The sequence below is a fragment of the Oncorhynchus mykiss genome, chromosome 24, assembly GCF_057628025.1.
Source record: "Oncorhynchus mykiss isolate SJ-2025 chromosome 24, ASM5762802v1, whole genome shotgun sequence".
In the NCBI taxonomy this organism is placed as follows: Eukaryota; Metazoa; Chordata; class Actinopteri; order Salmoniformes; family Salmonidae; genus Oncorhynchus; species Oncorhynchus mykiss.
In genome coordinates this window covers 34570001-34594012 of record NC_143045.1, presented here as the reverse complement: position 1 = coordinate 34594012, position 24012 = coordinate 34570001, and the positions used below count along the sequence as shown (strand labels likewise).

General features: G+C 47.0%; 1 protein-coding gene across 2 annotated transcripts in view; it reads left to right on the top strand.

Moving 5' to 3' along the window:
* Nucleotides 1-24012, top strand: part of clpb (ClpB family mitochondrial disaggregase) — an 89124-nt gene that overhangs the window by 21151 nt on the left and 43961 nt on the right. For both annotated transcript variants that reach the window (XM_090218902.1, XM_090218901.1), the window contains 3 exons: nt 8320-8423; nt 11080-11208; nt 22405-22502. In XM_090218902.1, coding sequence (XP_090075028.1) covers nt 8320-8423; nt 11080-11208; nt 22405-22502 — 331 coding nt within the window. The remainder of the gene's footprint in view (nt 1-8319; nt 8424-11079; nt 11209-22404; nt 22503-24012) is intronic.

The following is a 24012-nucleotide window of genomic DNA, read 5'->3' as shown; positions in this document are numbered from 1 at the left end:
TCCAACATCTAGTGGATTTTGGAACAAGTTGTTCTACGAGCATGTGACGCATACAATTTGGTCATTTCATGTACAGTGGCAAAAAGTTTTGAGAATGACACAAATATTAATTTCCACAAAGTTTGCTGCTTCAGTGTCTTTAGATATTTTTGTCAGATGTTACTATGGAATACTGAAGTATAATTACAAGCATTTCATAAGTGTCAATGGCTTTTATTGACAATAACATGAAGTTGATGCAACGAGTCAATATTTGCAGTGTTGACCCTTCTTTTTCAAGACCTCTACAATCCGCCCTGGCATGCTGTCAATTAACTTCTGGGCCACATCCTGACTGATGGCAGCCCATTCTTGCACAATCAATGCTTGGAGTTTGTCAGAATTTGTGGGTTTTTGTTTGTCCACCCACCTCTTGAGGATTGACCACAAGTTCTCAATGGGATAAAGGTCTGGGGAGTTTCCTGGCCATGGACCCAAAATATTGATGTTTTCTTCCCAGAGCCACTTAGTTATCACTTTTGCCTTATGGCAAGGTGCTCCATCATGCTGGAAAAGGCATTGTTCGTCACCAAACTGCTCCTGGATGGTTGGGAGAAGTTGCTCTCGGAGGATGTGTTGGTACCATTCTTTATTCATGGCTGTGTTCTTAGGCAAAATTGTGAGTGAGCCCACTCTCTTGGCTGAGAAGAAACCCCACACATGAATGGTCTCAGGATGCTTTACTGTTGACATGACACAGGACTGATGGTAGCGCTCACCTTGTCTTCTCCGGACAAGCTTTTTTCCAGATTTCCCAAACAATCGGTAAGGGGATTCATCAGAGAAAAAGACTTTACCCCAGTCCTCAGCAGTCCAATCCCTGTGCCTTTTGCAGAATATCAGTCTGTCCCTGATGTTTTTCCTGGAGAGAAGTGGCTTCTTTGCTGCCTTTCTTGACACCAGGCCATCCTCCAAAAGTCTTCGCCTCACTGTGTGTGCAGATGCACTCACACCTGCCTGCTGCCATTCCTGAGCAAGCTCTGTACTGGTGGTGCCCCGATCCCGCAGCTGAATCAACTTTAGGAGACGGTCCTGGCGCTTGCTGGACTTTCTTGGGCTCCCTGAAGCATTCTTCACAGCAATTGAACTGCTCTCCTTGAAGGTTTTAATGATCCAATAAATGGTTGATTTAGGTGCAAAGTTATTATGGCACCTGGATGTTCACATGTTCCAAAGGGCATTTCTGCCAAAAATAACTAATTTTGATCAAATAAAATAAAAATGTTTATGTTCAAATGCCTCTCCTGTGAAGTAGTTTCCTGAAACGAGTCACGTATTATGATGACCAGGGCTGTGACAGTAATTGAATACACCATGTAACTGACCGTTATGGTTGAAGACTGTCATGAAAAGAACATAACTGTCAAAACACTTTTTAAATAAGCCTACAACCATTTAGGATTGTATTTAAATAAGCCTACAACCATTTAGGATTTTATTTAAATAAGCCTACAACCATTTAGGATTTTATTTAAATAAGCCTACAACCATTTAGGATTTTATTTAAATAAGCCTACAACCATTTGGGATTTTATTTAAATAAGCCTACAACCATTTAGGATTTTATTTAAATAAGCCTACAACCATTTAGGATTTTATTTAAAATAAGCCTACAACCATTTAGGATTTTAAAAAAAATTGTATTCTTAACTTTTATTTTCATGTAGATAAACTTCACCTAATAACATGAGTTGTTTACCAATGGTTATAATCAATTGTTTTGCTAACTTAGTCTGTGTATTAGTCTGTGTAGACATTCTACATCCTCTCGTCTTTCCAACTGCCTTTTGACGCAGGGTCATGTGATACATAGTGTAGAGCACTATGGCACTTCAGTAAAACAAAAAAATAGAGGTGTGGACTTTCTTTTATTCAATGCACGTTTTCATTGCTTGTTAGTGTGTGTCCTAACTGTTCATTATTTCTTCAACAGCAGTCGACAAGGTTGTTCTGGTTCTGAGGACTATAGCCTAATGCGCTAATGTTGTGGCAAATGGACAATGCGCCAATTCTCTCCAACCTGGTTTGGTATTATTTGATACAGAATATTTTCTTAGTTTATAGGCCAATCAACACTGGTCGACCCCTGACCCCCGGGGTCAGCCCTAGTGTGTGTGTGTGTGTGTGAGAAAAACCGAGTTTGAGCATGAGGGGTTAGGATTGAGTGTGTTGGGGTTGAGTGTGTGTGTGAGGGGTTGGGGTTGAGTGTGTGTGTGAGTGGTTGGGGTTGAGTGTGTGAGGTGGTGGTGGGGTTTGAGGGTGTGTGTATTTGAGTAGCTTTGATGTGGCTGAAAGAAGGAATGGGCAGGGTACCCCCCTTTTTGCACTCTTAACACACAATCTCCCTCTCCATATCTCTCTCTCTCTCCATCCCCCTATCCCTTCCTCCCCTCCCTCCATTCACGTGCACAATGAGCGCTCGCCCGAGTGGAACACCTGTTGACCGTTCCGACAGAGAGACTCGTTGGGAAAAATGTGAATACAAGTTTTCCTAGAAATGGAGAGGCCTGGAGAGATAGGGATGGAGAGGCCTGGAGAGATAGGGATGGAGAGGCCTGGAGAGATAGGGATGGAGAGATAGGGATGGAGAGGCCTGGAGAGATAGGGATGGAGAGGCCTGGAGAGATAGGGATGGAGAGGCCTGGAGAGATAGGGATGGAGAGGCCTGGAGAGATAGGGATGGAGAGATAGGGATGGAGAGGCCTGGAGAGATAGGGATGGAGAGGCCTGGAGAGATAGGGATGGAGAGGCCTGGAGAGATAGGGATGGAGAGGCCTGGAGAGAGGGATAGAGAGAGGGATAGAGAGGCCTAGGGATAGGGATAGAGAGAGGGAGAGGGATAGAGAGGCCTAGGGAGAGGGATAGAGTTGCCTGGAGAGAGGGATAGAGTTGCCTAGAGAGAGGGAGAGGGATAGAGAGAGGCCTGGAGAGGGGGATAGAGAGAGGCCTGGAGAGGGATAGAGAGGGAGAGTACTGGAGTAAGTAATGACTGAGCAGGCTATGGACAGAGACCATAGAATCCCTGATCCTCCCACCTCTCACTAGGGCTATTACACTCTCACTAGGGCTAATACATTCTCACTAGGGGTAATACGCTCTCACTAGGGCTAATACACTCTCACTAGGGCTAATATACTCTCACTAGGGCTAATGCACTCTCACTAGGGCTAATACACTCTCACTAGGGCTAATACGTTCTCACTAGGGGTAATACGCTCTCACTAGGGCTAATATACTCTCACTAGGGCTAATATACTCTCACTAGGGCTAATATACTCTCACTAGGGCTAATATACTCTCACTGGGGCTAATACTCTCTCACTGGGGTTAATACGCTCTCACTAGGGCTAATACGCTCTCACTAGGGCTAATACGCTCTCACTAGGGCTAATACGCTCTCACTAGGGCTAATACGCTCTCACTAGGGCTAATACGCTCTCACTAGGGCTAATATACTCTCACTAGGGCTAATATACTCTCACTAGGGCTAATATACTCTCACTGGGGCTAATACGCTCTCACTAGGGCTAATACGCTCTCACTAGGGCTAATAAACTCTCACTAGGACTAATACACTCATACGCTCTCACTAGGGCTAATACTCTCTCACTACGGCTAATACGCTCCAATGAGGGCTAATACGCTCTCATTAGGGCTAATACGCTCTCACTAGGGCTAATATGCTCTCACTTGGGCTAATATACTTCTAATCACTCTCATTAGGGCTAATACAACTCACTCAAACACTCTCACGAGGGCTAATACGCTCTCACGAGGGCTAATATAGGGCTAATGTGCTCTCACTAGGGCTAATATACTCTCACTAGGGCTAATATACTCTCACTAGGGCTAATAAGCTATCACTAGGACTAAAAAGCTCTCACTAGGGCTAATAAGCTCTCACTAGGGATAATACACTCACTAGTTCTAATACGCTCTCATTAGGGCTAATTTGCTCTCACACACCCTCACTAGGGCTAATACACTCTCACTCTGGCTAATAGGCTCTCACTCTGGCTAATCGGCTCTCACTCGGGCTAATAGGCTATCACTCGGGCTAATAGGCTCTCACTCGGGCTAATACGCTCTCACTAGGGCTAATATATTCACACAGGCTCCGTGAGGTCATAGGTTGGCCATGATTTGGTGTTGCATCTCTATCACACACAGCCCAAATAAAGTTAGTCAGTTTTCCAGCACTTATTACTCAAAACCAGAAACTGGTTCCATGACCTGATGAGTATCACAACTTGCTGTATAATCAGATCCTCTTCCTCTCCTCCTCCTCCTCTTCTCTCTATTGTTCCTTTCTCTCTGTCCATGTTTACCTTTTCGATACCATTATCAACCCTTTTTAGCCGAACCTTCTTCTCCACATACCCCTGCCTACCGGTGTGTGTGTGTGTGTGTGTGTGTGTGTGTGTGTGTGTGTGTGCGCGCGTGTGCGTGCGTATTTGTGTCTGAGGATATGTGTTTGTAGAAGTGCTTGCCGGGGCGAGAGAGGGCCCTCTTTGGGTCACTGCCCTCCCACAGCTGAACTGATACAGTAACAAAAGAAAATAACCCCTCCTTACCAGCAGTGCTGTCCTGTCACACGGTCCGGCACAAAACAGAAGCCTCCACCTCTCCCACAGGGATAGTGGACAGGGGATCATCACCACAAACTTCTGTCTCTCTATCGCTGAAGACACACAACACAATACCATTTTACCATAAAGACTCACTGAGTCAAGTCCTCGGTGCTGGCAACCATATCATCATCCTCTGAAGAAGCTATCAGGTTAGCCTGGTCCCAGATCTCTATGTGAAGAAGCTATCAGGTTAGCCTGGTCCCAGATCTCTATGTGAAGAAGCTATCAGGTTAGCCTGGCCCCAGATCTCTATGTGAAGAAGCTATCAGGTTAGCCTGGCCCCAGATCTCTATGTGAAGAAGCTATCAGGTTAGCCTGGTCCCAGATCTCTATGTGAAGAAGCTATCAGGTTAGCCTGGTCCCAGATCTCTATGTGAAGAAGCTATCAGGTTAGCCTGGCCCCAGATCTCTATGTGAAGAAGCTATCAGGTTAGCCTGGTCCCAGATCTCTATGTGAAGAAGCTATCAGGTTAGCCTGGCCCCAGATCTCTATGTGAAGAAGCTATCAGGTTAGCCTGGCCCCAGATCTCTATGTGAAGAAGCTATCAGGTTAGCCTGGTCCCAGATCTCTATGTGAAGAAGCTATCAGGTTAGCCTGGCCCCAGATCTCTATGTGAAGAAGCTATCAGGTTAGCCTGGTCCCAGATCTCTATGTGAAGAAGCTATCAGGTTAGCCTGGCCCCAGATCTCTATGTGAAGAAGCTATCAGGTTAGCCTGGCCCCAGATCTCTATGTGAAGAAGCTATCAGGTTAGCCTGGTCCCAGATCTCTATGTGAAGAAGCTATCAGGTTAGCCTGGTCCCAGATCTCTATGTGAAGAAGCTATCAGGTTAGCCTGGTCCCAGATCTCTATGTGAAGAAGCTATCAGGTTAGCCTGGTCCCAGATCTCTATGTGAAGAAGCTATCAGGTTAGCCTGGCTCCAGATCTATATGTGAAGAAGCTATCAGGTTAGCCTGGCCCCAGATCTCTATGTGAAGAAGCTATCAGGTTAGCCTGGCCCCAGATCTCTATGTGAAGAAGCTGTCAGGTTAGCCTGGCCCCAGATCTCTATGTGAAGAAGCTATCAGGTTATCATGGCCCCAGATCTCTATGTGAAGAAGCTATCAGGTTAGCCTGGCCCCAGATCTCTATGTGAAGAAGCTATCAGGTTAGCCTGGTCCCAGATCTCTATGTGAAGAAGCTATCAGGTTAGCCTGGCCCCAGATCTCTATGTGAAGAAGCTATCAGGTTAGCCTGGCCCCAGATCTCTATGTGAAGAAGCTATCAGGTTATCATGGCCCCAGATCTCTATGTGAAGAAGCTATCAGGTTAGCCTGGCCCCAGATCTCTATGTGAAGAAGCTATCAGGTTAGCCTGGCCCCAGATCTCTATGTGAAGAAGCTATCAGGTTAGCCTGGCCCCAGATCTCTATGTGAAGAAGCTATCAGGTTAGCCTGGCCCCAGATCTCTATGTGAAGAAGCTATCAGGTTAGCCTGGCCCCAGATCTCTATGTGAAGAAGCTATCAGGTTAGCCTGGCCCCAGATCTCTATGTGAAGAAGCTATCAGGTTAGCCTGGTCCCAGATCTCTATGTGAAGAAGCTATCAGGTTAGCCTGGTCCCAGATCTCTATGTGAAGAAGCTATCAGGTTAGCCTGGCCCCAGATCTCTATGTGAAGAAGCTATCAGGTTAGCCTGGCCCCAGATCTCTATGTGAAGAAGCTATCAGGTTAGCCTGGCCCCAGATCTCTATGTGAAGAAGCTATCAGGTTAGCCTGGCCCCAGATCTCTATGTGAAGAAGCTATCAGGTTATCATGGCCCCAGATCTCTATGTGAAGAAGCTATCAGGTTAGCCTGGTCCCAGATCTCTATGTGAAGAAGCTATCAGGTTAGCCTGGCCCCAGATCTATATGTGAAGAAGCTATCAGGTTAGCCTGGCCCCAGATCTCTATGTGAAGAAGCTATCAGGTTAGCCTGGCCCCAGATCTCTATGTGAAGAAGCTATCAGGTTATCATGGCCCCAGATCTATATGTGAAGAAGCTATCAGGTTAGCCTGGCCCCAGATCTCTATGTGAAGAAGCTATCAGGTTAGCCTGGCCCCAGATCTCTATGTGAAGAAGCTATCAGGTTAGCCTGGTCCCAGATCTCTATGTGAAGAAGCTATCAGGTTAGCCTGGTCCCAGATCTCTATGTGAAGAAGCTATCAGGTTAGCCTGGCCCCAGATCTCTATGTGAAGAAGCTATCAGGTTATCATGGCCCAGATCTATATGTGAAGAAGCTATCAGGTTAGCCTGGCCCCAGATCTCTATGTGAAGAAGCTATCGGTTAGCCTGGCCCCAGATCTCTATGTGAAGAAGCTATCAGGTTAGCCTGGTCCCAGATCTCTATGTGAAGAAGCCTATCAGGTTAGCCTGGTCCCAGATCTCTATGTGAAGAAGCTATCAGGTTAGCCTGGCCCCAGATCTCTCATGTGAAGAAGCTATCAGGTTAGCCTGGTCCCAGATCTATATGTGAAGAAGCTGTCAGGTTAGCCTGGTCCCAGATCTCTATGTGAAGAAGCTATCAGGTTAGCCTGGTCCCAGATCTATATGTGAAGAAGCTATCAGGTTAGCCTGGCCCCAGATCTATATCTGCAGTAGCTAACTCCTCTGACTACTATTGTCATGCTGCAGCAAAACTGATCTGGGACCAGGCTAGCTTCGAGAGAACCTCAGTGTGGAGTACACCACAAAACAACACGGGCCAGATGTTGGCTGTTTTGTAGTGTGTCTGTGTCACAGCCCTTATTCATCAGGTGGGGGTGGGACGGGGGGGGTCTGGTGGGGGTGGGACGGGGGGTCTGGTGGGGGTGGGGACGGGGGGGTCTGGTGGGGATGGGACGGGGGGTCTGGTGGGGTGTGGGATGGGGGTCTGGTGGGGTGTGGGATGGGACGGGGGGGTCTGGTGGGGTGTGGGATGGGGGGTCCTGGTGCGTCAATGGGGTGGCGGAGGGTGTAGACTGAGTGACGGTACCTGGAATGTCGCTGGGGTCACAGTGAACGCCGTTGCCATGGAGTAGTGTGTCTTTTGGCGCGTGTTGACTGCCGGGTCGGTCGCTCCACTGAAGGAGTTCACACAACGCCGGAAAATGTCCCCTAGCACCCTCGCCAGTTTGGGGACACTGGGGGGATAAGGGGGATGGAGTCTACCCTGTCCATTTCCCATGGTTCCCATGGGTACTCCCCACCCCTGTGTGGCCAACCTGTGGCCTGGAGGGTTGTGGGATATTTAGAGATGGTTAAATAGTTCTAATGGGAATTCCAATAACATTTACAATAGACAAGTGTCAATAAGATGAGATGTAACAAAAATGGAATTGTTGAGGCAAGACTAGCAGTAGATCAGTCTGAGCAGTGGAGGGGAGGAGGGGTCGCTGGTCCTTAGCCAGGGAGGTCGCTGGTCCTCAGCCAGGGAGGTCGCTGGTCCTCAGCCACGCCTGGTCCTCAGCCAGGGAGGTCGCTGGTCCTCAGCCAGGGAGGTCGCTGGTCCCTCAGCCAGGGAGGTCGCTGGTCCTCAGCCAGGGAGGTCGCTGGTCATATCACAGTTAGCTGATATGGCTGGAGTCCATTGTCAGATGGCACACACACCCTTGTTGTTTTACTGAATGTGTGTGTTTGTGTTTTCCAGCGTGGTGAAGGTTCTGCTGGAGTCTGGGGCTGATCCTAACGCAGGAGATGACTTCAACAACGTCTATGACACGTCCAGAGAGAAGGGCATTCACTCACTGGAAGGTAACCTATGACATCATCATCTATCCTCCAACCCCCCCAACTCAGAGACAAACTGGAGCATCCTCCTAACCCCCCCAACTCAGAGACAAATGATGTTGCAGACAGACAGACAGACCCACACTGGGCCCTGGTCGTTAGTTTGTTAGACAGACAGACCCACACTAGGCCCTGGTCGTTAGTTTGTTAGATAGACAGACCCACACTGGGCCCTGGTCGTTAGTTTATTAGATAGACAGACCCACACTGGGCCCTGGTCGTTAGTTTGGTTAGATAGACAGACCCACACTGGGCCCTGGTCGTTAGTTTGTTAGATAGACAGACCCACACTGGGCCCTGGTCGTTAGTTTGTTAGACAGACAGACCCACCCACACTGGGCCCTGGTCCGTTAGTTTGTTAGACAGACAGACCCACCCACACTGGGCCCTGGTCGTTAGGTTGTTAGACTGACAGACCCACCCACACTGGGCCCTGGTCGTTAGTTTGTTAGACAGACAGACCCACACTGGGCCCTGGTCGTTAGTTTGTTAGACAGACAGACCCACCCACAGTGGGCCCAGGTCGTTAGTTGTTAGACAGACAGGACCCACAGTGGGCCCTGGTCGTTAGTTTGTTAGATAGACCAGACCCACAGTGGTCCCCGGTCGTTAGTTTGTTAGATAGACAGACCCACAGTGGGCCCTGGTTGTTAGTTTGTTAGACAGACAGACCCACAGTGGGCCCTGGTCGTTTGTTTGACCAGACAGACCCACACTGGGCCCTGGTCGTTAGTTTGTTAGACAGACCAGACCCACACTGGGCCCTGGTCGTTAGTTTGTTAGACAGACAGACCCACCCACAGTGAGCCCTGGTCGTTAGTTTGTTAGATAGACAGACCCACCCACAGTGGGCCCTGGTCGTTAGTTTGTTAGACAGACAGACCCACAGTGGGCCCTGGTCGTTAGTTTGTTAGATAGACAGACCCACAGTGGGCCCTGGTCGTTAGTTTGTTAGACAGACAGACCCACAGTGGGCCCTGGTCGTTAGTTTGTTAGACAGACAGACCCACAGTGGGCCCTGGTCGTTAGTTTGTTAGATAGGACAGACCCACACTGGGCCCTGGTCGTTAGTTTGTTAGACAGACCCACACTGGGCCCTGGTCGTTAGTTTGTTAGACAGACCCACACTGGGCCCTGGTCGTTAGTTTGTTAGATAGACAGACCCACAGTGGGCCTGGTCGTTAGTTTGTTAGACAGACAGACCACAGTGGGCCCTGGTCGTTTGTTTGTTAGACAGACAGACCCACACTAGGCCCTGGTCGTTAGTTTGTTAGATAGACAGATCCACAGTGGGCCCTGGTCGTTAGTTTGTTAGATAGACAGATCCACACTGGGCCCTGGTCGTTAGTTTGTTAGACAGGACAGACCCACACTGGGCCCTGGTCGTTAGTTTGTTAGATGGACAGACCCACAGTGGGCCCTGGTCGTTAGTTTGTTAGATAGACCCACAGTGGGCCCCTGGTCGTTAGTTTGTTATTACATAGAATTAATCTAACTGTAGACAGACATTATGAGCTCCTCTCATATTTGCATATATGTAAGAGTTTCATTTGTTCCCCATTTTTATTTATTTTATTTATTTTCTGTATTTATTTTCTGGTGGAGGCGTTGTTTTATTTGTTTTCTATGGAGAAACACACACACACACACACACACACACACACACACACACACACACACCCAGACCCTCAGCCTCTGCTGGCTCTGCAGACATATTTATATGTGATATGTATATTGCACACATTTATATAGCTGTCAGCCTTCGGGTCCACGCGGGGCGGCGTTGCGCGGGGAAGCATTTCCCAGACGCACGCTGATAGATGGGCTAGGCTGGCCTGCCGTGACGCTTTATTGAGTTTGCTGTGATTATCCCTCTCAGACATCCATACACACGCCGGCCAGCCTGTCAGGGAGAGATGGGGAGGGAGAGGGGGATTCGGTGATGGAGGGAGGGGATGAAGAGACAAAGTTCCAGGGAAAGAGATGAAGGCAGACAATGAGAGGGAGAGAGTGAGTGTCGGGGAAAAGAGAGCCAGGGAGGATGACAAGTGGTGGTCGGAAGGAGAAAACTAAGTACTGGGTAGAAAGAGAGAGGGAGGGAGGGGGAGAAGGGCTGAGTAGAGAGATGGAGGGAGAGAAAGATGGGATGGATAGAGAGAGGTAAAGAAGGGCTGGGTAGAGAGAGAGGGGTAGGGGGAGAGAGAGAGGGCTAGGGGGAGAGAGAGCGGTAAAGAAGGGCTGGGGAGAGAGAGAGGGGTAGGGGGAGAGAGAGAGGTAAAGAAGGGCTGGGTAGAGAGAGAGGTAAAGAAGGGCTGGGGAGAGAGAGAGGGGTAGGGGGGGAGAGAGAGAAGAGGGCTGTTTGTGTAATAAAGAAGTGTGTATCATTACTATACATGATAGTGTTGTTGAACACATCGGGGCCATTGCTTTTCTTTTTAGTAGAAACACCATGGATTCTCTCTAATGTAGAAATTAGTTTGATTCTCAGAATTTTACATGAATGGAGAAGATAAAAATACAACTGATTTATTAATCTCTCTCCTTTCATTACTTATCTCTCTCCTTCACTGTCTGTCTGTGTCTGTCTGTCTGTCTCTGTCTGTCTGTGTCTGTCTGTCAGTGTTAGTTTCCAGGGAGGATGAATTTAGTAGCAGGCTAAGTAGCAGGGCTGGTTTCCGTGGTTGCACAGCCCTACACTACGCAACGCTGGCCGACGACCCACTCGCTGTACGCATGCTGCTGGAGAAAGGTGAGTCATGCATACACACTCTGACACGCGCCCGTGCACACGCATCCACGCACATCATGTCCTTGAGGTGTACTTCAAGTGACTGATTGGGTTTCTGCCTCACACCTGTCTGAGACTCGGGTCCCTCTGCCGAACACACTACCCCAGGGCAGAACATCTACCCCCTCCTGCGGCCCCTCTACACACCAGTGGGTTTTAAACAAGTAAGCCCCAACCTCCCTCCAGACCTAATTGATCTCTGACCCTTGCACAGAACCTGTCCTGGGGCAACACCACAAGAAATAGAGAGAAACTGTGAGATTAGACCCAACCAAATCATGAGAAAACAAAAAGACCATTACTTGACACTGAAAAGAATTAACCAAAAAAACAGAGCAAACTAGAATGCTATTTGGCCCTAAACAGAGAGTACACAGTGGCAGAATACCTGACCACTGTGACTGACCCAAATTTAAGGAAAGCTTTGACTATGTACAGACTTAGTGAGCATAGCCTTGTTATTGAGAAAGGCCGCCGTAGGCAGACATGGCTCTCAGAGAAGACAGGCTATGTGCTCACTGCCCACAAAATGAGGTGGAAACTGAGCTGCACTCCTAAACTCCTGCCAAATGTATGGCCATATTAGGGACACATATTTCCCTCAGATTACACAGATACAGTGCCTTGCGAAAGTATTCAGCCCCCTTGAACTTTGCGACCTTTTGCCACATTTCAGGCTTCAAACATAAAGATATAAAACTGTATTTTTTTGTGAAGAATCAACAACAAGTGGGACACAATCATGAAGTGGAACGACATTTATTGGATATTTCAAACTTTTTTAACAAATCAAAAATTGAAAAATTGGGCGTGCAAACTTATTCAGCCCCTTTACTTTCAGTGCAGCAAACGCTCTCCAGAAGTTCAGTGAGGATCTCTGAATGGTCCAATGTTGACCTAAATGACTAATGATGATAATACAATCCACCTGTGTGTAATCAAGTCTCCGTATAAATGCACCTGCACTGTTATTAGTTATTAGTGTGGGGGTTAGTGTATACATTGAATATCTATGAGTATGTTATTAGTGTGGGGGGGGGGGTTAGTGTATACATTGAATATCTATGAGTATGTTATTAGTGTGGGGGGGGTTAGTGTATACATATTGAATATCTATGAGTATGTTATTAGTGTGGGGGGGGTTAGTGTATACATATTGAATATCTATGAGTATGTTATTAGTGGGGGGGGGGGTTAGTGTATACATACTGAATATCTATGAGTATGTTATTAGTGTGGGGGGGGTTAGTGTATACATACTGAATATCTATGAGTATGTTATTAGTGGGGGGGGGGGTTAGTGTATACATACTGAATATCTATGAGTATGTTATTAGTGTGGGGGGGGGGGGTAGTGTATACATACTGAATATCTATGAGTATGTTATTAGTGTGGGGGGGGGTAGTGTATACATACTGAAATATCTATGAGTATGTTATTAGTGGGGGGGGGGTTAGTGTATACATACTGAATATCTATGAGTATGTTATTAGTGTGGGGGGGGGGGTAGTGTATACATACTGAATATCTATGAGTATGTTATTAGTGGGGGGGGGGGGTTAGTGTATACATACTGAATATCTATGAGTATGTTATTAGTGTGGGGGGGGGGGGGTTAGTGTATACATACTGAATATCTATGAGTATGTTATTAGTGTGGGGGGGGTTAGTGTATACATATTGAATATCTATGAGTATGTTATTAGTGTGGGGGGGGTTAGTGTATACATACTGAATATCTATGAGTATGTTATTAGTGGGGGGGGGGTTAGTGTATACATACTGAATATCTATGAGTATGTTATTAGTGTGGGGGGGGGGGGGTAGTGTATACATACTGAATATCTATGAGTATGTTATTAGTGTGGGGGGGGGGTAGTGTATACATACTGAATATCTATGAGTAATGTTATTAGTGGGGGGGGGGGTTTAGTGTATACATACTGAATATCTATGAGTATGTTATTAGTGGGGGGGTTAGTGTATACATACTGAATATCTATGAGTATGTTATTAGTGTGGGGGGGGGGGTTAGTGTATACATTGGATATCTATGAGTATGTTATTAGTGTGGGGGGGTTAGTGTATACATATTGAATATCTATGAGTATGTTATTAGTGGGGGGGGTTAGTGTATACATACTGAATATCTATGAGTATGTTATTAGTGTGGGGGGGGGGGGTTAGTGTATACATACTGAATATCTATGAGTATGTTATTAGTGGGGGGGGTTAGTGTATACATATTGAATATCTATGAGTATGTTATTAGTGGGGGGGGGGGTTAGTGTATACATACTGAATATCTATGAGTATGTTATTAGTGGGGGGGGGGGTTAGTGTATACATACTGAATATCTATGAGTATGTTATTAGTGTGGGGGGGGGGGTTAGTGTATACATTGGATATCTATGAGTATGTTATTAGTGGGGGGGGGGTTAGTGTATACATACTGAATATCTATGAGTATGTTATTAGTGTGGGGGGGGGGTTAGTGTATACATTGGATATCTATGAGTATGTTATTAGTGGGGGGGGGGTTAGTGTATACATACTGAATATCTATGAGTATGTTATTAGTGTGGGGGGGGGTTAGTGTATACATACTGAATATCTATGAGTATGTTATTAGTGTGGGGGGGGGGGGGGTTAGTGTATACATACTGCATATCTATGAGTATGTTATTAGTGGGGGGGTTAGTGTATACATACTGAATATCTATGAGTATGTTATTAGGTGGGGGGGGGGGTTAGTGTATACATATTGAATATCTATGAGTATGTTATTAGTGGGGGGGTTAGTGTATACATATTGAATATCTATGAGTATGTTATTAGTGGGGGGGGGGGTTAGTGTATACATACTGAATATCTATGAGTATGTTATTAGTGTGGGGGGGGTAGTGTATACATACTGAATATCTATGAGTATGTTATTAGTGGGGGGGGGGGGTTAGTGTATACATACTGAATATCTATGAGTATGTTATTAGTGTGGGGGGGGTTAGTGTATACATACTGAATATCTATGAGTATGTTATTAGTGGGGGGGGGGGTTAGTGTATACATATTGAATATCTATGAGTATGTTATTAGTGGGGGGGGGGGGTTAGTGTATACATACTGATATCTATGAGTATGTTATTAGTGTGGGGGGGGTAGTGTATACATACTGAATATCTATGAGTATGTTATTAGTGGGGGGGGGGGTTTAGTGTATACATACTGAATATCTATGAGTATGTTATTAGTGGGGGGGGTTAGTGTATACATATTGAATATCTATGAGTATGTTATTAGTGGGGGGGGGGGGGTAGTGTATACATATTGAATAATGACTTTCTAAGGAGATAGGACTGAAGAATGATTGTTAAAGAGAATGATTGTTGCCATTTGGTATGAGGAAGTCTCTAAACTGCCCTCATTTAATGGATCTAAATCATTACTGCTATGTGCAAAGGTTTCGCAAATAATCTGCATCCTTAAAAATGTCCAAAGAAACCCCGAAAAGCTTAGACCACTGTCTTAATTACTAGGTAAGCCCACGCACACACACACACAAACACTGTCATGATTGAGTTACAGGAACAATGTTCTGTTTATGAAGGATTACACCACTCCCACTGTCGTGTTCTGGTCCTCCATCTCTTCTTCTCTCTTCCTCCAACTGACCAGTAGAACTAGACACAGCAAAAGGGGAAAGGGGGAGGAGGATGAGAGAATGAGTAATCTAAGTGCTTAAACAAATTCTACTCACCTAATGGAATAACACCCCCCCCCCCCCCCTCCACACACACTCTCCTTCTTGACCCTGATACAGTTTTTTAAAAAAATAAAAAAACTGGAGAAATTTCTCAAAACAGAAACAATTATTATAAACCAATCACATTAAAGATGTTGTTACCCAGACGACCCGACCACGCCTGACCGGCACTGCTATCACAGCCAATCGCGTGCGTGCGTGCGTGCGTGTGTCGTTTAAAGTGTACATGCGCCTGCGTATTTGTGCTTGCACTTGTGTTTGTTTATTTCCCTGTGTGTGTGTGTGTGTGTGACCCTTGTGCGTTGTCTTGCTCTCTTCGCCTCAGTTGGCTCTTAGTCTCACACCTCCATCCATCACCGCCTGTAGGCCCATCTCAAGCAGGGTCCTGCCCCAGCAGCCCTCAACCTGCCTGGGGAAGCTCACTACCCAGCCCCCAGGCTCCACACAGGGCCCCACAAGCCTGGCAGAGAGTGATAGAGCGGCGCATGGCCCTGACCAGGGGGGTAAAGACACTCAGGCACACACACACAGACCCGCAGGGTCCCTGTCCCACCAGCTGTATGGAAACGGGGGAGGGAGGTAGAGAATACTCCTAATAGCTATTTTTAATAAGGCAATAATAAAGGTGGTTTTGTAAGGGAATTTACTGCTTGTATTGAGTCTGTTTTCAATATACCTTCTTTCTCTCCCCTCTTTCTCTCTACCCCCTCTCTCCGTTCCTTCTATCCCCCACTCTCTCTCCCCCTCTTTCTCTCTCCCCTCTCTCTCTCTACCCCCTCTCTCTCCCTCCCCCCTCTCACCCTCTCTTTCTCTCTCCCCCTTTTCTCTCCCCCTCTCTCCCCTTCTTTCTCTCTCCCCCTCTTCCTCTCTTTCTCTCTCCCCTTCTTTCTCTCCCCCTCTCTCCCCTTCTTTCTCTCTCCCTTTCTTTCTCTCTCCCTCCCCCCCCTCTTCTCTCTACCCCCTCTCCCCCCACTCTCCCCTCTTTCTCTCTACCCCCTTCTCACCCTCTTTCCCCCACTCTCCCCTCTTTCTATCCAACTCTTTCCCCCACTCTCTTTCCCCCCAATCTCCCCTCTTTCTCTCTACCCTCTCTCTCCCCCCACTCTCCCCTCTTTCTCTCTCCCCTTATTTTTCTCCCCTCTTTCTCTCTCCCCCCTCTCTCTCCCTTCTCTCTCCCCCTCTTCCCTTCCTTCCCCTCCCTTCCCCTCTCTCTCTCCCTCTTTCTCTCTCCCCCTCTCTCCCTTTCTTTCTCTCTCCCCCCTCTCTCTCCCCTCTTTCTCTCACCCTCTCGCTCTCCCCCGTCTCCCCTTCTTTCTCTCTACCCCTCTCACTCTCCCCTCTTTCTCTCTCCCCCCATTCTCCCCTCTTTCTCTCTCCCCCCATTCTCCCCTCTTTCTCTCTCCCCCCATCTCTCTCTCCCCCTTCTCTCTCCCCCTACTCTCCCCTCTCTCTCTCCCCCTACTCTCCCCTCTTCTCTCTACCCCCTACTCTCCCCTCTTTCTCTACCCCCCTCCCTTCTTTCTCTCTCTCCCCTTCTCTCTCTCCCCCTACTCTCCCCCTTCTCTCTCCCCCATATTTATCTCCCCCTACTCTCCCCTCTTTCTCTCTACCCCCTCTCTCCCGTTCTTTCTATCCCCCACTCTCTCTCCCCCCACTCTCCCCTCTCCCCCCCCCATCTCTCTTTCTCTGTCCCCCGTCTCCCCTCTCCCCCCTACTCCATTATTTCTCTCAACCCTCTCTCCCCCCACTCTCCCCTCTTTTTCTCTCTCCCCCCACTCTCTCCCCCCCACACTCCCCTCTTTCTCTCTAACCCCTCTCCCCCCACTCTCCCCTTCTTTCTCTCTCCCCCCTCTCTCCCCTTCTTTCTCTCTCCCTCTCTCTCTCTCTCTTTCCCCCTCTCTCCCTTCTTTCTCTTCCCTTCCTTCCCCCACTCTCCCCTCTTTCTCTCTACCCCCTCTCTCCCCCGTCTCCCCTCTTTCTATCCACTCTTTCCCCCACTCTCTTTCCCCCCAATCTCCCCTCTTTCTCTCTCACCCTCTCTCTCCCCCCACTCTCCCCTCTTTCTCTCTCCCCTTATTTTTTCCTCCCTTTCTCTCTTTCTCTCCCCCCTCTCTCTCCCCTCTTTCTCTCTCTCCCCCTCTCTCCCCCCTTCTTTCTCTCTCCCCTTCTTTCTCTCCCCTTCTTTCTCTCTCTCCCCTTCTTTCTCTCCCCCTCTCTCCCTTTCTTTCTCTCTCCCCCCTCTCTCTCCCCTCTTTCTCTTACCCTCGCTCTCCCCCGTCTCCCTCTTTCTTTCTCTCTACCCTCTCTCCCCCCACTCTCCCCTCTTTCTCTCCCCCCATTCTCCCCTCTTTCTCTCTCCCTCATTCTCCCTCTTTCTCTCTCCCCCCATCTCTCTCTCCCTCCCCCTACTCTCCCCTCTCTCTCTCTCCCCCTACTCTCCCCTCTTCTCTCTACCCCCTACTCTCCCCTCTTTCTCTCTACCCCCTCTCTCTCCCCTTCTTTCTCTCTGCCCCTTCTCTCTCTCTCCCCCTACTCTCCCCCTCTCCTCTCTCCCCCACATTCATCTCCCCCTCACTCTCCCCCTTCTCTACCCCCTCTCTCCCGTTCTCTTCCATCCCCCACTCTCTCTCCCCCCACTCTCCCCTCCTCCCCCCACTCCCTTCTTTCCTACCCCTCCCGTCTCCCCTCACTCCATTATTTCTCTCTCAACCCTCTCTCTCCCCCCACTCTCCCCTCTTTTTCTCTCTCCCACCCTCTCCCCCCCCACACTCCCCTCTTTCTCAACCCCTCTCCCCCCACTCTCCCCTTTCTCTCCCCCCTCTCTCCCCTTCTTTCTCTCTCCCTCTCTCCTTCTCTCCCCCTCTCTCCCCTTCTTTCTCTCTCCCCTCTCTCTCTTCCCCCACTCTCCCCTCTTCTCCTACCCCCCTCCCTGTCTCCCCTCGCTCTATCCCATCTCCCCCCTCTATCTCTCTCTCTGAGGATTAGTGGTCGTTAGGGTTGATCCTTGGCCCAGAGGGTTGGGCTGATATTAAAGGCCTAAATGATGGCTATTTATTATGTTGGAAACAGAACGGGGGGGACAGAGTGTGTGTGAGGCAGGTGAGGGGAGCTGTGAGTGTGTGTGGGTGTGTTGTCAGCTGGTATATTGCTTTTGTCCTTTTATGTTTGGGGTTTGGATCATTGGTTTGGGAGCAGGGCAGGTGTTTAGGTTTTTATCAATAATCACCATGGCGATTACTCTCACTGGTCTTCGCTCACAGCAACACTACGACCATACACACACACACACAGACACACACACACAGCATCGCAAAACACACCATGCGGGATCGCTACAGAGGTGTGTGTGTGTGTGTGTGTGACACTGAGTTAAGAGTGCAGGTCAGGGCATAAGGCAATGCTAACCACCCTTACAGACAACACCACCGGCACCCCACACTGCCATTAAACACTCTGTATCCCCGACACACACTCTCACACGCACATTCTCAATCATTGACTCACTGACACCTACACTCTCACACGCACATTCTCAATCAAATCAAATCAAATCAAATCAAATTTTATTTGTCACATACACATGGTTAGCAGATGTTAATGCGAGTGTAGCGAAATGCTTGTGCTTCTAGTTCCGACAATGCAGTAATAACAAGTAATCTAACTAACAATTCCAAAACTACTGTCTTGTACACAGTGTAAGGGGATAAAGAATATGTACATAAGGATATATGAATGAGTGATGGTACAGAGCAGCATAGGCAAGATACAGTAGATGGTATCGGGTACAGTATGTACAAATGAGATGAGTATGTAAACAAAGTGGCATAGTATAGTATAAAGTGGCTAGTGATACATGTATTACATAAGGATACCGTCGATGCTATAGAGTACAGTATATCCGTATGCGTACTAGATGAATAATGTAGGGTAAGTAACATTTATATAAGGTAGCATTGTTTAAAGTTGGCTAGTGATATATTTACATCATTTCCCATCAATTCCCATTATTAAAGTGGCTGGAGTTGAGTCAGTGTCAGTGTGTTGGCAGCAGCCACTCAGTGTTAGTGGTGGCTGTTTAACAGTCTGATGGCCTTGAGATAGAAGCTGTTTTTCAGTCTCTCGGTCCCAGCTTTGATGCACCTGTACTGACCTCGCCTTCTGGATGATAGCGGGGTGAACAGGCAGTGGCTCGGGTGGTTGATGTCCTTGATGATCTTTATGGCCTTCCTGTGACATCGGGTGGTGTAGGTGTCCTGGAGGGCAGGTAGTTTGCCCCCGGTGATGCGTTGTGCAGACCTCACTACCCTCTGGAGAGTCTTACGGTTGAGGGCGGTGCAGTTGCCATACCAGGCGGTGATACAGCCCGCCAGGATGCTCTCGATTGTGCATCTGTAGAAGTTTGTGAGTGCTTTTGGTGACAAGCCGAATTTCTTCAGCCTCCTGAGGTTGAAGAGGCGCTGCTGCGCCTTCTTCACGATGCTGTCTGTGTGAGTGGACCAATTCAGTTTGTCTGTGATGTGTATGCCGAGGAACTTAAAACTTGCTACCCTCTCCACTACTGTTCCATCGATGTGGATAGGGGGGTGTTCCCTCTGCTGTTTCCTGAAGTCCACAATCATCTCCTTAGTTTTGTTGACTCACTGACACCTACACTCACACACGCGCATTCTCAATCATTGACTCACACACACATTCAATCACTGACACACACACTCAATCACTGACACACACACTGTAACACGTGCTATCTCTCATGAGGTTACCTCAGCCCTTTAGTGTGTGTGTGTAATATAGGGGTAATAACCTGCTGTGATATAGTAACCTGCTGTGATATAGGGGTAATAACCTGCTGTGATATAGGGGTAATAACCTGCTGTGATATAGGGGTAATAACCTACTGTAATATAGGGGTAAAAACCTACTGTGATATAGTAACCTACTGTAGGGGTAGTAACCTACTGTGATATAGGGGTAGTAACCTACTGTAATATAGGGGTAATAACCTACTGTGATATAGGGGTGGTAACCTACTGTGATATAGGGGTAATAACCTACTGTGATATAGTAACCTACTGTAATATAGGGGTAGTAACCTACTGTGATATAGGGGTAATAACCTACTGTAATATAGGGGTAGTAACCTACTGTGATATAGGGGTAGTAACCTACTGTGATATAGGGGTAGTAACCTACTGTGATATAGGGGTAGTAACCTACTGTGATATAGGGGTAATAACCTACTGTAATATAGGGGTAATAACCTACTGTGATATAGTAACCTACTGTAATATAGGGGTAATTACCTACTGTAATATAGGGGTAATAACCTACTGTGATATAGGGGTATTAACCTACTGTGATATAGTAACCAACTGTAATATAGGGGTAGTAACCTACTGTAATATAGGGGTAGTAACCTACTGTAATATAGGGGTAGTAACCTACTGTGATATAGGGGTAATTACCTACTGTGATATAGGGGTAATAACCTACTGTGATATAGAAGTGGTAACCTACTGTGATATAGGGGTAATAACCTACTGTGATATAGTAACCTACTGTAATATAGGGGTAGTAACCTACTGTGATATAGGGGTAATTACCTACTGTAATATAGGGGTAATAACCTACTGTGATATAGGGGTAGTAACCTACTGTGATATAGTAACCAACTGTAATATAGGGGTAGTAACCTACTGTAATATAGGGGTAGTAACCTACTGTGATATAGGGGTAATTACCTACTGTGATATAGGGGTAATAACCTACTGTGATATAGGGGTGGTAACCTACTGTGATATAGGGGTAATAACCTACTGTGATATAGTAACCTACTGTAATATAGGGGTAGTAACCTACTGTAATATAGGGGTAATAACCTACTGTGATATAGTAACCTACTGTAATATAGGGGTAGTAACCTGCTGTGATATAGTAACCTACTGTAATATAGGGGTAATAACCTGCTGTGATATAGTAACCTACTGTAATATAGGGGTAATAACCTGCTGTGATATAGTAACCTACTGTAATATAGGGGTAATAACCTACTGTGATATAGGGGTAGTAACCTACTGTAATATAGGGGTAGTAACCTACTATAATATAGGGGTAATTATCTACTGTAATAGAGGGGTAATAACCTACTGTGATATAGGGGTGGTAACCTACTGTGATATAGGGGTAATAACCTACTGTGATATAGTAACCTACTGTAATATAGGGGTAGTAACCTACTGTGATATAGGGGTAGTAACCTACTGTGATATAGGGGTAGTAACCTACTGTGATATAGGGGTAATAACCTACTGTGATATAGGGGTAGTAACCTACTGTGATATAGTAACCTACTGTAATATAGGGGTAATAACCTGCTGTGATATAGTAACCTACTGTAATATAGGGGTAATAACCTGCTGTGATATAGTAACCTACTGTAATATAGGGGTAATAACCTACTGTGATATAGGGGTAGTAACCTACTGTAATATAGGGGTAGTAACCTACTGTAATATAGGGGTAGTAACCTACTGTAATATAGGGGTAGTAACCTACTATAATATAGGGGTAATTATCTACTGTAATAGAGGGGTAATAACCTACTGTGATATAGGGGTATTAACCTACTGTGATATAGTAACCAACTGTAATATAGGGGTAGTAACCTACTGTAATATAGGGGTAGTAACCTACTGTAATATAGGGGTAGTAACCTACTATAATATAGGGGTAATTATCTACTGTAATATAGGGGTAATAACCTACTGTGATATAGTAACCTACTGTAATATAGGGGTAGTAACCTACTGTGATATAGGGGTAGTAACCTACTGTGATATAGGGGTAGTAACCTACTGTGATATAGGGGTAATAACCTACTGTGATATAGGGGTAATAACCTACTGTGATATAGTAACCTACTGTAATATAGGGGTGGTAACCTACTGTGATATAGGGGTAATAACCTACTGTGATATAGTAACCTACTGTAATATAGGGGTAGTAACCTACTGTGATATAGGGGTAGTAACCTACTGTGATATAGGGGTAGTAACCTACTGTGATATAGGGATAATAACCTACTGTGATATAGGGATAATAACCTACTGTGTTACTACTACCTGCTGTGTGTTAATATAATGCCTGCTGTGTGTTAATATAATACCTGCTGTGTGTTTGGTACCTGCTGTGTGTTTGGTACCTGCTGTGTGTTTGGTACCTGTTGTGTTTGAGGAGATGGTGCAGTAGGCAGGGATGTGTGTGTAGAGTGGTCAGAATGTGCATTTTAGGCATCACATATATGACCCCTCTTTCTACCCTGTTGAGCGGTCCAAATGCTGCAGTCTGACCCCTAACCTTTGACCCCCCTAACCTCTCACTCTCTCTGTGCAGGTGCCAACCCCCTGCAGACCAATGCCTTAGGACACACAGCCAGAGCCTACGCCAAGGAGGGAGAGTTACACACACTACTGCTGGAGTGGGAGGGCAAGGTATCACACACACACACACACACACACACACAGACACACACACACACACACAATACACAATACACTACACTAGGATTGGCCTCCTCGGCACGAGATCGAACTTCCACCCAGGAAACATCTGCACCCCCCACTGGGAGACACACACACAAAGACACCCCCAGTGGGGAGTGACAGGGAAATGAGCGATATGATTGGCTCTGGGGGGGGGGTGTAAAGGCTGTTCCAGGCTAGTGGAGGTTAAAAGAGGTTACGCAGAACTAGTGTTGGTGTGTTTAAAGACAAGGCAGTCGTATGCACAACCCTAAATCGAACCCCTTAGCCCCTAGGCACTTCCCCTAGGCCCTAGGCACTTCCCCTAGGCCCTAGGCACTTCCCCTATGCCCTAGGCACTTCCCCTAGGTCCTAGGCACTTCCCCTAGGCACTTTCCCTAGGCCGTAGGCACTTTCCCTAGGCCGTAGGCACTTCCCCTAGGCCGTAGGCACTTCCCCTAGCCCCTCGGCACTTCCCCTAGCCCCTCGGCACCCTGCACCCCCTCCGTCACACGATTAATGTTGTTGTTTAAACAATCCATAAACGGTACGTTTATAAATCAAAATGTGGGTCAGGTGAAAGTTTGTTCTAGTGCCAACAAAAAATAACATCTTACAGTGTTCGGCTTTACAGTGTTCGGCTTTCACAACGTGAAAGTGTTCGGCTTTACAGTGTTCGGCTTTACGGTGTTCGGCTTTACGGTGTTCGGCTTTACAGTGTTCGGCTTTTCGGTGTTCGGCTTTACGGTGTTCGGCTTTACAGTGTTCGGCTTTACGGTGTTCGGCTTTACGGTGTTCGGCTTTACGGTGTTCGGCTTTACGGTGTTCGGCTTTACGGTGTTCGGCTTTACGGTGTTCGGCTTTACGGTGTTCGGCTTTACGGTGTTCGGCTTTACGGTGTTCGGCTTTACGGTGTTCGGCTTTACGGTGTTTGGCTTTACGGTGTTCGGCTTTACAGTGTTCGGCTTTACGGTGTTCGGCTTTACGGTGTTCGGCTTTCACAACGCAATTCCGAGGAAGGGATGGATGGTAATTCTGGTGCTGATAAAAAGGTGTGATGAATGCGTTTCTGCTGAGCGGACCGGGGCACAGACTGTCTGGTTCTGTTTTCCTCACTCTACATCACAGTAGTCAGATTTGGAATTGTAAAGTACACATTTGGACTCGTGGGTGTTTGGCTTATAGGACATCAAAGCGGCACGTATTATAATCGGCTCATCTTTCAATGTACATTGAGTCACCTTAATTGAACAGCCTTTCCCTTCACTCAGACAACAAAACATTTGCAAATGTTTCCCGATCAGCCAGACGAATGGGGACAACTTGTTGTCACGCAAAGGTGCTCAAAAACCTCACCGAGCTGTGAAGTGCAGAGCCTGAGTTCTGACATCATGTAGAACTTGTTACTGGTCAGATACTATGTTTCACTTCAGGCTCTTATTAGTGCCACCATCTGTGATATTCAACCTGTATCTGGTAC